At 37.9% G+C, this 16,203-nt stretch overlaps 1 protein-coding gene across 2 annotated transcripts in view; it reads left to right on the top strand.

Annotated features, from left to right (window-relative positions):
* The window catches only part of TBC1D19 (TBC1 domain family member 19), a 160,147-nt gene that overhangs the window by 19,062 nt on the left and 124,882 nt on the right, over positions 1-16,203 (top strand). Inside the window, exons 2-3 of one of the 2 annotated variants that reach the window (XM_068542261.1) lie at positions 14,352-14,424; positions 15,824-15,869. The exons of the other annotated variant lie outside the window; for it this stretch is intronic. Coding sequence (XP_068398362.1) covers positions 14,352-14,424; positions 15,824-15,869 — 119 coding nt within the window. The remainder of the gene's footprint in view (positions 1-14,351; positions 14,425-15,823; positions 15,870-16,203) is intronic. 2 annotated transcript variants of the gene reach the window in all.

The following is a 16,203-nucleotide window of genomic DNA, read 5'->3' as shown; positions in this document are numbered from 1 at the left end:
CTGTGACACTGACTTTCATATACATCAGTCAAGAGAGCATAGTGCTGTAGATGAAGTATCACAGCAGATTGAAGACTCCAGTTGTCTTTTACTATCCAAACATCAAAGACATTTGCAAAAATGTAAAACAGTGCCTCTTTCTCACTAATTTTTGTTTCTGAAAATACAGTTCTTTTAAATAAAAATATTTAGGTTAATATACAGTGGATTTACATTGTTATTTTAAGATGAATTGACAAATTTTTTGTGTGTGTGGCTGTGCAGGCTCTTTGTTGTGGCGCGTGGGCTTCTCTAGTTGCAGCGCATGGGCTTAGTTGTGGTATGTGGGATCTTAGTTCCCTGACCAGGGATTGAACCCAGACCCCCTACATTAGTAGTGCAGAGTCTTAACTACTGGACCACCAGGGAAGTCCCAACAAATATTTGTATTGTGGTAAAATGAACATAAAATTTAGATTTTAACCATTTTTAACTGTACGGTTCAGTGGCATTAAGTACATTCACATTATTGTGCAACCATTATCACCATCCATCTCCAGAACTTTTTCATCATCCCAAACTGAAACTCTGTACCCGTTAAACACTAACTTCCCATTCCTTCCTCCTCACAGTCCCTGGCTATTACCATTTTACTTTCTGTCTCTATGAATTTGACTATTCTAGATAGCTCATATAAATGGAATCATACAGTATTTGTCTTTTTCTGACTGGCTTATTTTGCGTAGCATAATGTCCTCAAGGTTTATCCATGTTGTAGATGTGTCAGAATTGTCTTTCTTTTTTAAGGCTGAATAGTATTCCATTATATATACAACATTTTCTTTATCCATTCAATTATCTGTGGACACTTGGGTTGTGTCCACATTTTAACTATTATGAATAATGCTGCTTTGAGCATGAGTGTACAAATATCTATTCAAGTCCCTGCTTTCAGTTCTTTTGAGTATATATGTAGGTTTGGAATTGTTGGACCATATGGAAATTCAATTTTTAATTTTTTGAGGAACTTCCATACTAATAAAAAAATAGGTTTAATTTTTCTGTATTAATTTCTAATACTGTAAATATCAGTAGATCTAATCCACATAAACAAGAGTAATCTTGGATCCTCAGTAATTTTTTTTTAGCAACTTTATTGGAGTATAATTGCTTTACATTGTTGTGTTAGTTGCTGCTGTATAACAAAGTGAATCAACTATATGTATATATGTATCCCCATATCCCCTCCCTCTTGCATCTCCCCCTCACCCTCCCTATCCCACCCCTCTAGGTGGTCACAAAGCACTGAGCTGATCTCCCTGTGCTATGTGGCTGCTTCCCACAAGCTATCTATTTTACATTTGATAGTGTATATATGTCAATGCCACTCTCTCACTTCGTCTCAGCTTACCCTTCCCCCTTCCCATGTCCTCAAGTCCCTTCTCTACATGTGCATCTTTATTCCTGTCCTGCCCCTAGGTTCTTCAGAACCATTTTTTTTTTTTTTTAGATTTCATATATATATGTGTTAGCATATGGTATTTGTTTTTCTCTTTCTGACTTACTTCACTCTGTATGACAGACTCTAGGTCCATCCACCTCACTACAAATAACTCAATTTTGTTTCTTTTTATGGCTGAGTAATATTCCATTGTATATATGTGCCACATCTTCTTTATCCATTCATCTGTCGATGGACACTTAGGTTGCTTCCATGTCCTGGATATTGTAAATAGTGCTGCAATGAACATTGTGGTACATGACTTTTTTGAATTATGGTTTTCTCAGGGTATATGCCCAGTAGTGGGATTGCTGGGTCATATGGTAGTTCTATTTTTAGATTTTTAATGAACCTCCCTACTGTTCTCCATAATGGCTGTATCAATTTACATTCCCACCAACAGTGCAAGAGGGTTCCCTTTTCTCCACACCCTTTCCAGCATTTATTGTTTCTAGATTTTTTGATGATAGCCATTCTGACCGTTATGAGGTGATACCTCATTGTAGTTTTGATTTGCATTTCTCTAATGATTAGTGATGTTGAGCATCCTTTCATGTGTTTGTTGGCAAGCTGTATATCTTCTTTGGTGAAATGTCTATTTAGGTCTCTTGCCCATATTTGGATTGGGTTGTTTGTTTTTTTGATATTGAGCTGCATGAGCTGCTTGTAAATTTGGAGACTAATCCTTTGTCAGTTGCTTCATTTGCAAATATTTTCTCCCATTCTGAGGGTTGTCTTTTCGTCTTATTTATGGTTTCTTTTGCTGTGCCAAAGCTTTTAAGTTTCATTAGGTCCCATTTGTTTATTTTTGTTTTTATTTCCATTTCTCTAGGAGGTGGGTCAAAAAGGATCTTGCTGTGATTTATATCACAGAGTGTTCTGCCTATGTTTTCTTCTAAGAGTTTGATAGTGTCTGGCCTTACATTTAGGTCTTTAATCCATTTTGAGTTTATTTTTGTGTATGGTGTTAGGGAGTGTTCTAATTTCATTCTTTTATATGTAGCTGTCCCGTTTTCCCAGCACCACTTATTGAAGAGGCTGTCTTTTCTCCATTGTATATTCTTGCCTCCTTTATCAAAGATAAGGTGACCATATGTGCGTTGGTTTATCTCTGGGCTTTCTATCCTGTTCCATTGATCTATATTTCCGTTTTTGTGCAAGTACCATACTCTCTTGATTACTGTAGCTTTGTGGTATAGTTTGAAGTCAGGTAGCCGGATTCTTCCAGTTCTGTTTTTCTTTCTCAAGATTGCTTTGGCTATTAGGGGTCTTTTTGTTTCCATACAAATTGTGTAATTTTTGCTCTAATTCTGTGAAAAATGCCACTGGTAGTTTGACAGGGATTGCATTGAATCTGTGGATTGCTTTGGGTAGTACAGTCATTTTCACAATGTTAATTCTTCCAATCCAAGAACATGGTATATCTCTCCATCTGTTTGTATCATCTTTAATTTCTTTCACCAGTGTGTTATAGTTTTCTTCATACAGGTCTTTTGTCTCTTTAGATAGGTTTATTCCTAGGTATTTTATTCTTTTTGTTGGAATGGTAAATGGGAGTGTTTCCTTAATTTCTCTTTCAGATTTTTCATTATTAGTGTACAGGAATGCAAGAGATTTCTCTGCATTAATTTTGTATCCTACTACTTTACCAAATTCATTGATTAGCTCTAGTAGTTTTCTGGTAGCATCTTTAGGATTCTCTATGTATAGTATCGTGTCATCTGCAAACAGTGACAGTGTTACTTCTTCTTTTCCGATTTGGATTCCTTTTATTTCTTTTTTTTTTCTCTGATTGCTGTGGCTAAAACTTTCAAAACCATGTTGAATAAATGCAGTGAGAGTGGGCAACCTTGTCTTGTTCCTCATCTTAGTGGAAATGGTTTCAGTTTTTCACCATTGAGAACAATGTTGGCTGTGGGTTTGTCATATATGGCCTTTATTATGTTGAGGTAAGTTCCTTCTAGGCCTACTTTCTGGAGAGTTTTTATCATAAATGGGTGTTGAATTTTTTTCTAAAGCTTTTTCTGCACCTATTGAGATGATCATATGGTTTTTACCCTTCAGTTTGTTAACATGGTGTATCACATTGATTGATTTGAGTAAATTGAAGAATCCTTGCATTCCTGGGATAAACCCCACTTGACCATGGTGTATGATCCTTTTAATGTGCTGCTGGATTCTTTTGCTAGTATTTTGTTGAGGATTTTTACATCTATGTTCATCAGTGATATTGGCCTGTAGTATTCTTTTTTTGTAACATCTTTGTCTGGTTTTGGTATCAGAATGATGATGGTCTCAAAGAATGAGTTTGGGAATGTTCCTCCCTCTGCTATATTTTGGAAGAGTTTGAGAAGGATAGGCATTAGCTCTTCTCTAAATGTTTGATAGAATTCACCAGTGAATCCGTCTGATCCTGGGCTTTTGTTTGTTGGAAGATTTTTTTTTTTTAATAAAATTATTTATTTATTTATTTATTTATTTATTTTTGGCTGTGTTGGGTCTTCGTTTCTGTGCGAGGGCTGTCTCTAGTTGCGGCAAGCGGGGGCCACTTTTCATCACGGTGCGCGGGCCTCTCACTATCGCGGCCTCTCTTGTTGTGGAGCACAGGCTCCAGACGCACAGGCTCAGTAGTTGTGGCTCACGGGCCCAGTTGCTCCATGGCATGTGAGATCTTCCCAGACCAGGGCTCGAACCCATGTCCCCTGCATTGGCAGGCAGATTCTCAACCACTGCGCCACCTGGGAAGCCCCTGTTGGAAGATTTTTAATCACAGTTTCAATTCCAGTGCTTCTGATTGGTCTGTTTATATTTTCTATTTCTTGCTGGTTCAGTCTCAGAAAGTTGTGCTTTTCTAAGAATTTGTCCATTTCTTCCAGGTTGCCCATTTTATTGACATATAGTTGCTTGTAGTAATCTCTCATGATCCTTTGTATTTCTGCAGTGTCAGTTGTTACTTCTCATTTTTCATTTCTAATTTTGTTGATTTGAGTTTTCTCCCTTTTTTTCTTGATGAGTCTGGCTAATGGTTTATCAATTTTGTTTATCTTCTCAAAGAACCAGCTTTTAGTTTTTTGATCTTTGCTATTGTTTCGTTCATTTCTTTTTCATTGATTTCTGATCGATCTTTATGATTTCTCTCCTTCTGCTAACTTTGGGGTTTTTTTTGTTCTTCTTTCTCTGATTGCTTTAGGTGTAAGTTTAGGTTGTTTGAGATGTTTCTTGTTTCTTGAGATAGGATTGTATTGCTATAAACTTCCCTCTTAGAACAGTTTTTGCTGCATCCCATGGGTTTTGGGTCGCCGTGTTTTCATTGTCATTTGTTTCTAGGTATGTTTTGATTTCCTCTTTGATTTCTTCAGTGATCTCTTGATTATTTAGTAGCTTATTGTTTAGCCTCCATGTGTTTGTATTTTTTACAGTTTTTTTTCCTGTAATTGGTATCTAGTCTCGTAGCATTGTGGTCAGAAAGGATACTTGATACGATTTCAATTTTCTTAAATTTACCAAGACTTGATTTGTGACCCAAGATATGATCTACCCTGGGGAATGTTCCATGAGCACTTGAGAAGAATGTGTATTCTGTTGTTTTTGGATAGAATGTCCTATAAATATCAATTAAGTCCATCTTGTTTAATGTGTCATGTAAAGCTTGTGTTTCCTTATTTATTTTCATTTTGGATGATCTGTCCATTGGTGAAAGTGGGGTGTGAAAGTCCCCTACTATGATTGTGTTACTGTCAATTTCCCCTTTTATGGCTGTTAGCATTTGCCTTATATATTGAGGTGCTCCTATTTTGGCTGCATAAATATTTACAATTGTTATGTCTTCTTCTTGGATTGGTCCCTTGATCATTATGTAGTGTCCTTCTTTGTCTCTTGTCATAGTCTTTATTTTAAAGTCTATTTTGTCTGATATGAGAATTGCTACTCCAGCTTTCTTTTGATTTCCTTTTGTGTGGAATATCTTTTTCCATCCCCTCACTTTCAGTCTGTATGTGTCCCTAGGTCTGAAGTGGGTCTCTTGTAGACTGCATATATACGGGTGTTGTTTTTGTATCCATTCAGCCAGTCTATGTCTTTTGGTTGGAGCATTTAATCCATTTACATTTAAGGTAGTTATCGATATGTATGTTCCTATTCCCATTTTCTTAATTGTTTTGGGTTTGTTATTGTAGGTGTTTTCCTTCTCTTGTGTTTCCTGCCTAGAGAAGTTCCTTTAGCATTTATTGTAAAGCTGTTTTGGTGGTGCTGAATTGTCTTAGCTTTTGCTTGTCTGTAAAGGTTTTAATTTTCTGTCGAATCTGAATGAGATCCTTGCTGGGTAGAGTAATCTTGGTTGTAGTTTTTTACCTTTCATCACTTTAAATATGTCCTGCCACTCCCTTCTGGCTTACTGAGTTTCTGCCAAAAGATAAACTGTTAACCTTATGGGGATTCCCTTGTATGCTATTTGTTGCTTTTCCCTTGCTGCTTTTAGTATTTTTTCTTTGTATTTAATTTTGATAGTTTGTTTAATATGTCTTGGCATGTTTCTCCTTGGATTTATCATGTATGGGACTCTCTGCGCTTCCTGACCTTGACTTACTATTTCCTTTCCCATATTAAGGAAGTTTTCAACTATAATCTCTTCAAATATTTTCTCAGTCCCTTTCTTTTTCTCTTCTTCTTCTTGGACACCTATAATTCGAATGTTGGTGCATTTAATGTTGTCCCAGAGGTCTCTGAGACTGTCCTCAATTCTTTTCATTCTTTTTTCTTTATTGTGCTCTGTGGTAGTTATTTCCACTATTTCATCTTCCAGGTCACTTATCCATTCTTCTGCCTCAGTTATTCTGGTATTGATTTCTTCTAGAGAATTTTTTATTTCATTTATTGTGTTGTTCATCATTGTTTGTTTGCTCTTTAGTTCTTCTGGGTCCTTGTTAAACATTTCTTATATTTTCTCCATTCTATTTCCCAGATTTTGGATCATCTCCACTATCATTACTCTGAATTCTTTTTCAGGTGGACTGCCTATTTCCTCTTCATTTGTTTGGTCTGGTAAGTTTTTACCTTGCTCCTTCATCTGCTGTGTATTTCTCTGTCTTCTCATTTTCCTTAACTTACTGTGTTTGGGGTCTCCTTTTTGCAGGCTGCAGGTTCATAGTTCCTGTTGTTTTTGGTGTTTTCCCCCAGTGGGTAAGGTTGCTTCAGTGGGTTGTGTAGGCTTTCTGGTGGAGGGGACTGGTGCTTGTGTTCTGGTGGATAAGGCTGGATCTTTTCTTTCTGGTGGACAGGAGTGCATCTGGTGATGGGTTTTGAGGTATCTGTGAACTTAGTATGATTTTAGGCAGCCTCTCTGCTTATGGGCGGGTTGTGTTCCTGTCTTGCTAGTTGTTTAGCATGGGGTGTCCAGCACTGGAGCTTGGTGGTCATTGAGTGGAGCTGGGTCTTAGCGTTGAGACAGAGATCTCTGTGAGAGCTCTTGCCGATTGATATTACGTGGGGCTGGGAGGTTTCTGGTGGTCTAGTGTCCTGAACTCGGCTCTCCCACCTCAGTGGCTGAGGCCTGACACCCGGCCTGAGCACCAAGACCGTGTCAGCCACACGGCCAGGTACGTGGGGAGTTTCTTGCCTTTTGGGAAGTCTGAGGTCTTCTGCCAGCGTTCAGTAGGTGTCCTCTAGGAGTTCTTCCACATGTAGGTGTATTTTTGATGTATTTGTGGGGAGGAAGGTGATCTCCACGTCTTACTCCTCTGCCATCTTGAAGGTCCTCCCAGATCCTCCGTAATTTTTAAGAGTGAGGGTCCTGAGACTTAAAAGTTTGAGAATCAGTGGTTTAGTGGAATGAGTGAAGTAGAGTGGTAGGTTAGGAAGTTACTACAGTAGAGGACAAGCTGGACTGGACTTTGCTCAGACAGGAATGGCCAGGGTGGTAAGGAGACTCTCTCATATGAAGAGATCTTGGAGAACCTAGAAATGTATGTGACCTTGAGAAGCTTTCAGGGAAGACACAGTAGTTAAATTCGAATATTTGAAGATCTCTCACAGAAAAGTGATTCAGCATATTTTCTGTGACCTTGGGGTTCGTGGGGGGGCACACATGGTGGTGGCAGATGTTAAGGGGAATCAATTTTAGTTCATAATAAAGGATTTTCTAGCAGAATAGTTCAAAGATGGAATTGACCAAAGGTGGGGAAAGTTAGCTTAGAGTTTCTAAGAGAGAGTTTCTAAGCTAGAAAATCCCTTGGAGAGGAGAGTCAGTCATTAAATGGTTAGTCGACCTAGAAGAACTCTATAGTCCCTTCTAACCCTGAAATTCTGTGATTCTTCGGGCATAGATAGATGAAGCCCAGGATTGGCACAGTGGCATCATGAGAAGTGGAGAGGATGGGGCATCTTCAGAGAGAATCAGAGGGTTTTTGGAACCCTTTTTGTAAACCTTCCTCTGCCTTGGTTTGCACTTCACGAGTATTTAGCCTCAGTTTATCTCCTGGCTTTTTTGACCCCACCACGACTTCATCCACTTTGCTTCTCCAGTTTCCTTCAGTCACCAAGTTTAGAAATTTAAGATTGCCAGTGAGCAATTCTTTGGGCTAAGCCTGTTCTGGTGGAAGTAGAAAGAAACTGGATACGTATGTGTGTGCGTGTGCAAATGTGTGTGTGCTGGTGGGGTTGGGGTTGGAGTGGAGATGGCCAGGTGTTTTTAGAATGCAGAATGGTGGAGGATGTCAGAAATATCAACATAAATGAATTGGTAAATTGTATGCAGGGCCATGGCTAGGAATGTACTATATACACTCTCTTGCTAATTATATTTTGAACATATTTTTTACCAGCTCTTTTAGTGAGCTAGAGGCATTTTGTTTAAAAGAAGGCTTAACTTTTGTTATAGATATTTTAAAAACCTCTACCTCCAGTCAATCCTTCCCTGCCAACCTTCTACATTTAGTCCACTGCCATCTGGGCACATCTTATAACACAATTTTAACTTATATTGGACTTCCCAGCCTAAAAATAACTTTGACAAATTTTCTGATTGAGTCTCCTGATAACCTAGCTCAGGTATTATATTCTTCATTAAATAAAAAAGAAAATTGAGACAGAGAGGTTAACTGACTGGACCAAGGTAACAAATAAGGCCGAGAGATGTTTGCAGGTCCTCTGATGCCAAATCTCACTCTCATTTAGTCCCAAGTGGTTTTAGAACTATGCTCTGTTATATCCAAGGATTCTGAAAACATTCTATTCACTTAAAAATACTTAATTTAGGGCTTCCCTGGTGGCACAGTGGTTGAGAGTCCGCCTGCCAGTGCAGGGGACACGGGTTCGAGCCCTGGTCCGGGAAGATCCCACGTGCCGCGGAGCAACTAAGCCCGTGTGCTACAACTGCTGAGCCTGCGCTTCTGGAGCCTGTGCTCCGCAACAAAAGAGGCCACGATGGTGAGAGGCCCACGCACTGCGATGAAGAGTGGCCCCTGCTTGCCACAACTAGAGAAAGCCCTCGCGCAGAAATGAAGGCCCAACACAGCCATAAATAAATAAATAAACAAATACTTTAAAAAAAAAAAAAAGAAAGAAGAAAAAAAAATTTTTTAAATACTTAATTTAATCATTATATTAAGAAACAACACTCTTTCAAATGCGTTGTTATATCAAGTACTCCATAATCCACTATTGTGATTTCACATTAACTTGTTTCTGCATAGATCCTAGAGGAAGAAAAACCAAAACCCTGTTTCTTTCATTTCTTCATATGTTAGGACACTTAGAAATGTGTCATTGGTGAAGAAGGATGTAAATCTGCACTGGTCTTTCCAAATATTTGGGCTTGTACATGTCCACTCATGGTACATTGTACAAGTGAGGTAGTACTGCAGGGGGTATACAGTGACAGGCATGGGCCAGGCCGAGTGAAGGTGCATCTGCTCAACGCGAGCCCCCATCCTGGTGCACTGCTGAGATATGGGACAACATCTGATGTGAGAACACGTCACGTGGTAGTAATACTATGGGATGCATAGTTTCAGCAGTTCTAAGTATCAGAAGCCCTTTTCTGATTTTTGTATTTGTGATAAATACTTTCAGTGATTTGTCTTCAAAATAAAAAATTCCAACTGCATACTTCTCTTTTGATCTCCTGCAGCAGTTTGTTTGGGAGTGTGCTGAGGTTGCCAGGAGGGCTGTTAACAATGTAAACACCTATCTCTGTGAATCAAGATCTTTTTTTTAAATTGAGCAAATAAAATAAAATACAAAAATAAATTAGGTATTGAGACCATAGCAGAATAAAGCTGTACCTTTTTAATGTTAATCATACCTTAGTCAATGAGAAAAGACTCATTGTTTTCATTGTCTAGTAATATCACTTTCAATGTGTTTTATGTAATTGGGTTCCAATAGGGTTCAGATTTCATTTGAAAAAAAGGGTTATGCTGCTAAAACATGTTTGAGAATTGCTGTGCCTTATCACGTTGTCCTCCTGTCACTGTTCTGCTTCTGAGTCTCAAATTTCTCAAGATTCTTATAATTAGCTTAGATGATTAATGAATTTTGATTTGCCTTTGATATCAAAAAGTATATCTAGGAGGACTTCCCTGGTGGCGCAGTGGTTAAGAATCCGCCTGCCAATGCAGGAGACACGGGTTTGAGCCCTGGTCTGGGAAGATCCCACATGTCACGGAGCAGCTAAGCCCGTGTGCCACAACTATTGAGCCTGCGCTCTAGAGCCCGTGGGCCACAACTACTGAGCCCGCGTGCTGCAACTACTGAAGCCCGTGTGCCTAGAGCCCGTGCTCTGCAACAAGAGAAGCCACTGCAATGAGAAGCCCGCGCACCGCAACGAAGAGTAACCCCTGCTCGCCACAACTAGAGAAAGCCCGTGCGCAGCAACGAAGACCCAACACAGCCAATAAATAAATAAATAAATAAATAAATTTATATTAAAAAAAAGCATATCTAGGAGATCTAGCAACTTGAAGTATTGAAAATGCTTAGGAGGAATAATCATTTTTTTCTCTTGAAATTCTTTAAATTTTGCTACTTCTGAGTCATTTCCAAATACAGACTTAGTAAAAAGAAAACCTATTTCCTTTTGCCTTGATACTCTTGAATAATAAGAAGGGTTTTGCACCTTTTAAAATCCTAGGAATTACAGACTGGAAACCAGTCTCTTCAGTTAAACATAAGTTTTATAAAGTTCCTTGTTTATTTGAGGGGAAATTAGTTGAAGAGGATAGAGCATGGTTTGGTCAATACAATTTTGTCAAGCAACAGTTAATGCCAAGTAACACTTGGGATGCAGAAATGAAGACATGGTCTTGCCTTTGAATTTAAGAGTTAAAAAGAGAAATAGGTGAGCTGAAAATTACAGTGTAATTGGGTAAGTGCTCTCACAGAGGAATAGCATGTACTATCTTTGCAGGTAGCAGGTGGGGTAGTTGGGAAAGGAGGTGATATTTGAGGGATGTCTGGAAGTGGAAGCTAGTAGGTATTTGCCAAGGTGTTGAGGGAGCTCTTCTATCTGAGGAAACAATATGAACAAAAGCCTGGAACCCTTACAAGCCTGGAACCCTTAAAGTATTTGACATTTGGGGTATCAGTGATTATAGCTCACTGTGGCTAGAGTGTAGGGTGTCAGGGAGGAGGTGTGAGAAAAGAGAGGATGTTGTTGGCTTGGTGGAGCAGCAGCTGATGAATTTGGAGAGACAAGTTGGTCTACATTGTGAAGGTCCCAGTGTGTCCTGTTGAAAAGTTTAGACTTCTTATATATGCTGTGGAGATCCACAGCCGAGAAAGACTTACGTTTTAGGAAGAAAATGCTGGAATATGGACTGGAAAAGGGAGAAATTGGTTCATTTATTCAATAAACATTTATTGAGCATCTACTATGTGAAAATAACTATTCTAGGCACTTAGGATACAAAGGAGAACCACAAAAAAAGATATCTGTCCTGGTCGAGCTTACCACTTCTAGTGTAGGGAGATAGTATACCAATAAACATAGTAAATAAATCATACAGTATATTAAGAGGCATAAATGCTAAGAAAGAAGAAAAAGTAGAGTAAGGGGGTGTGAAAATGCCAGGTGGGGGGTAGTTGCAATTTAAATAAGGTGGCAGCACTACTATATATAAAAAACAGATAACTAATAAGGACGTACTATATAGCACAGGGAACTCTACTCAAGACTCTGTAATGGCCGATGTGGGAAAAGAATCTAAAAAAGAATGGAGATATGTATATGTATAACTGATTCACTTTGTTGTACACCTGAAACTAACACAACATTGTAAATCAACTATACTCCAATTAAAAAAAAAAAGAAGAAAGTACACATACCAGATGGGGAGCTGGCCATGTTTCTTCCTCCTTGACCTATAAACAAAAAAATCAGGTTGCCTTAATAAAGTGGGACTTTAGAATGGAGAGAAGGAATACATTGCGGGGATGTATTTTTCTTTTTTCTTTTTTTGCCCTGTTTGTTGTAAAGTAAAACACAAACAGAAGCTACACAAAACAAATCTATAATGTAATGAATTATTATAAGATGAACGACCTTAAACAACCACCCTGGTAAAAAAGTGAAACGTTGCCAGCCACACCAGAAACCTCTCCATTTGTCTCACCCCAATCACAAGTCCCTCCCTCCCAGAGGACCTGATTTTTATGGTAATCACTTTCCTGCATTTCTTGATAGTTTCATTAACCAAATGTATATCCCTGGATGCTCTGAGTCTTATCAACTAAAAAAAAGATTCTTTGATATACCTTTTAAGTCTTTTAAAATCTACAGGTTTTCTCTCCTTCCTCTCTTTTCCCCCCTTACAATTGATCAGCTGAAGAACTGGGCCATTTGGCCTTTAGGATTTCTCACAACCTGGATTTTTCTGATTACACACTCACGGTGCAGCTTGTATGACTTGTAAGTTGACAGTTGGACCCAGAGGCTTTGATCAGGCTCAGGTGCCATCTCAATGACCACGACTATTGGCACTGGAGTCTTCTTTCATTGAGAAGCACATAATTGCTGGTTGTCTTTTTGCAAAGTTAATAGCTGTTTCTGCTCAATGCCTAGAATTGATTAGGGATTGCAAAACGGTGATATTCTAATTATATATGTTTTAGTTATTAGCTGGAATATTTTTATAAAGAGACATTTCTCCTTATCTATTATTTGGTTACCAAGTGGTACAGTTCCTGTAGGAAAGGCAGGCTAGATAAATGCCTTTTCATTTATTTATCAGCTTTCAAGGTAATAAGTTGGTTCCCTGTCATCCTCAATTTTTATTACTCTATCAAGTTTTTCTCCTCAGAAAGGGAGAAAGGGAGCCCTGGCCGGTCAGTTTCAAGAATTCATAGGTGCTAGGCTGCACCAGTGTCTTCAGACCTCATCTGCTATATTGGATTAGACAAAACCCCTCCCATTGTCAGCTCCTGTTCTAAAATTAGCTCATCATATGTTCCAGTGAATACTTGCTGGCTATTTTGGGGTTCTCCTCTTTTCATATCTATCAGATACCCCTCTGCTTTTTCCTGTGTAGATGCTAATACCATACAGGTCATGTGGCTGTTGGTTTGTCCACAACTGCTTATATTTTAGGTTTGTGAGGAATATCTTATCACCAAGTTTGGTTGTAAATGTTTTCCGTGGAATTTTGGTTTTGCTGTCTAGTTGCTTGGTCTGTTTCTATGTGGCGATCAGGAAGATTAAAAAAAAAACCTCACTGCCACCAATGCCATCTTCCCAGAAAGGGGTTGAATCGTAGAAGAGTTAGAGTAGAATTGAGAATAAAGTTTCTGAGTTGGAAGATTTGGTGAATGGTAATTTCATGGATGAGGATTAAAAATAGAAGAGGAGAAAGGTAGTAAGTGGAAAATAAGATCAGTTTTTGATTTCTTAGATTTAAAATGCTTATGAGATACCCTAATAGAAATGCCTTCTTAAAAAATATGCTTCTAGAATTTGATAGAGAGAGCTAGGTGATGAAAGAGGAACACTTCGAAGGTAACTGAAGCCATTATAAGTTGGAGAAATTAGTATTTTTCATAAAAATTACAGTGTGAAAACCCAGTAGAATAGAAATCATGCAATTGAAGATGAAAGAGACACTAATAAGCATTTGTGAGTGAGTAGTTTTATGTATTTTCCATCAATATGTACAACAAATGCAGGTTTACAGAGCAGCGATCCAAAGATGACACTGTTCAAAGCTCCAGTTATATGGACGCAACAGAGCTTTTGGTTATTAGGTGAATGTAGGTGCTATATATGCTAAGTATAATATTAAGAGAATGAATTTATAAAATCTGAGTATTTTTCCTATTAGAAAAATAGATGTTAAATGTTCATAAAAGTAAAATGTTTAGGTGAAGATGTTAACTATTCATAAGCTGCAAGATTCAATATTTTAAGTAGACTATAGTATATTATCACAGGTCCTCTATTTCAAGAGTGGGTGAAAAAGTCTTCTCTCTTATGAGCTATTCCAGATACTCAGATGCTCTGACCTCAGAGGGGATTTTTTAAATAGTGTGCACATTTGGACATCCCTTTTTTTTTGTTTGTTTTTTTGTTTTTGTTTTGTTTTGTTTTTTTTAAACATCTTTATTGAAGTATAATTGCTTTACAATGGTGTGTTAGTTTCTGCTTTATAACAAAGTGAATCAGTTATGCATATACATATGTTCCCATATCTCTTCCCTCTTGCATCTCCCTCTCTCCCACCCTCCCCATCCCACCCCTCTAGGTGGTCACAAAGCACCGAGCTGACCTCCCTGTGCTTGGACATTCCTTTTTAAAACTTTCATTAGCATTAAATATCATCCCAAATGACTTACTTTTGACCTCTGTCTTTTCCTTTCTTCTTGTTCTTCTTCTTTCTAAAATTAGGCCAGTCTTCAGCGACCTGAGATTAAACTTGAATCACTAAAAGAAGATATTAAGGAATTCTTTAAAATATCAGGTTTGTAAGTTGCTTTTTTTTCCTTCTCTGATTCTTTAAGGCAAAATAAGGAAATGCTTTATTTTGAGGGAATACTGTATCCACAGCCAATTACTCATCCAAAATTGTGAAACAGTGGCTGGATAGGTTTCTATTTGGGGAGAATTAGAACTTTCAGATATGTCTGCAGAAATGCTGCAAAAATTCAGGAACACTGTGGGAATGACTGCTTTACATTAATCAGTTTTAAATACTGTTTACCTTCCTGGTCAAAATACATCCCGAATGTATTAAGAATCTCCCTAGTTAAGTAACTTGTCTTTTACCTTTCATTTGTGGCTTTTTTCCTTCTCTGCTTCTTTTCTCTCCTATGTTTCTTTTCTCTCCTCTTTTCTACCCTTTCAAAGAAAACAGAAGAAAATCCCAACTTTTTTAGAGCAAGCTGTTGAGCAGCCCTTGCACATGGGAACGGAGATATTAAGTGGTTTACTTGCCCATGTAAGTTCAAGTAGTTAGCAGCCAAGCGAACCGATCTGACTGATGGTGCCTCATAATAATCTACTTCTCTTGTTTAGGAGTTTAATGACTAGTTAATTGTCACGAATTACTTGTAATCTTTGTCAATGCCTGGCTGTTTCTTGCCCTTTCCTTGGCACATTTCTCACAGCTCTGGTAGTGCGATAGCCAAAGATTTTGGCATTCATTGAGTACCTTAACAGTGGAAGAAGGAAATATTCTTCTCATCTTAAGAAAATGGTGCCATAGTTTTATAATAATAAATCATGTTGATGACTTTGCTACTTAGTGTTAGCCAAGGGATATTGGTAAATATATAAGAAATAATTCCTGGTGGGTGACCAGAAACTGGAAAATAATTATATCACAAAAGTTCTCCCACAGGACTGAGAGTTCTGCCCCCACATCAGGCTCCCCAGCCCGGGGGTATGGCATCAGGAGGAGGAGTCCACAGAGCATTTGGATTTGAAGGGCAGCAGGGATTTTGTGCAGGAGCTCCACAGGACTGGGAGAAACAGAGACTCCACTCTTAGGGGGTGCACACAAGGTGTCACATACATGGGGACCCAGGGCAAAGCAGTGACTCCATAAGAGCCTGGGCCAGACCTATTGTAGAATAACTATAAATAGAGTATAACCTTTAAAAATTGTGAATCACTATATTGTACACTTGTAACTTACATAATATTGTACATCAACTCTACTTCAATAAAAAATAAAAGGGCCACACACACACAAAAAGAAATAATTCCTTAGTATAACACTTTACACAGCAACTGGAGGTTGATAAAGTTCTTGCACAAATGAATGTGATGTTAAAGTTTTTGTGAGATAAATTTAATTATAATGTATGTTTATTTTTAAAACTAATATGTTTGTATATTTTATTCCTTTTTTTAAATAGGTTGGGAGAAGAAACTTCAGAATGCTGTGTATAGTGAACTGAGTGTGTGAGTTTTTCCTCCCTATTTTGAGATACTCTTATGTTTAGCTGTATTTGCTTTGTAAGTAACGAATATAGTATTGCTATGTGTACTCATTGTTATTATTTCTCATTAGTATTTATATGGCATTTCAAGTAAGTTAATACTATTAAAAATTACAGTCTTGCCTGAGAATTAATAGGTGGGGTTTTTTTATTGCCAAAATTTTTATACTAATTCATTTATCCAGTGTAATTAGGAAATATGATATTTCTCATAAGTTAATATTTCAGATAATTTAAGCTTACCAATATTCTTTTTATTGTTGCCATTTTGGATATTATCCTTCTGTCTTTGTAAA

Source organism: Eschrichtius robustus, chromosome 4, assembly GCF_028021215.1.
Source record: "Eschrichtius robustus isolate mEscRob2 chromosome 4, mEscRob2.pri, whole genome shotgun sequence".
Taxonomy (NCBI): Eukaryota; Metazoa; Chordata; class Mammalia; order Artiodactyla; family Eschrichtiidae; genus Eschrichtius; species Eschrichtius robustus.
The sequence above is the reverse complement of the archived record's forward strand: the minus strand, read 5'-3'. Positions and strand labels throughout refer to the sequence as shown.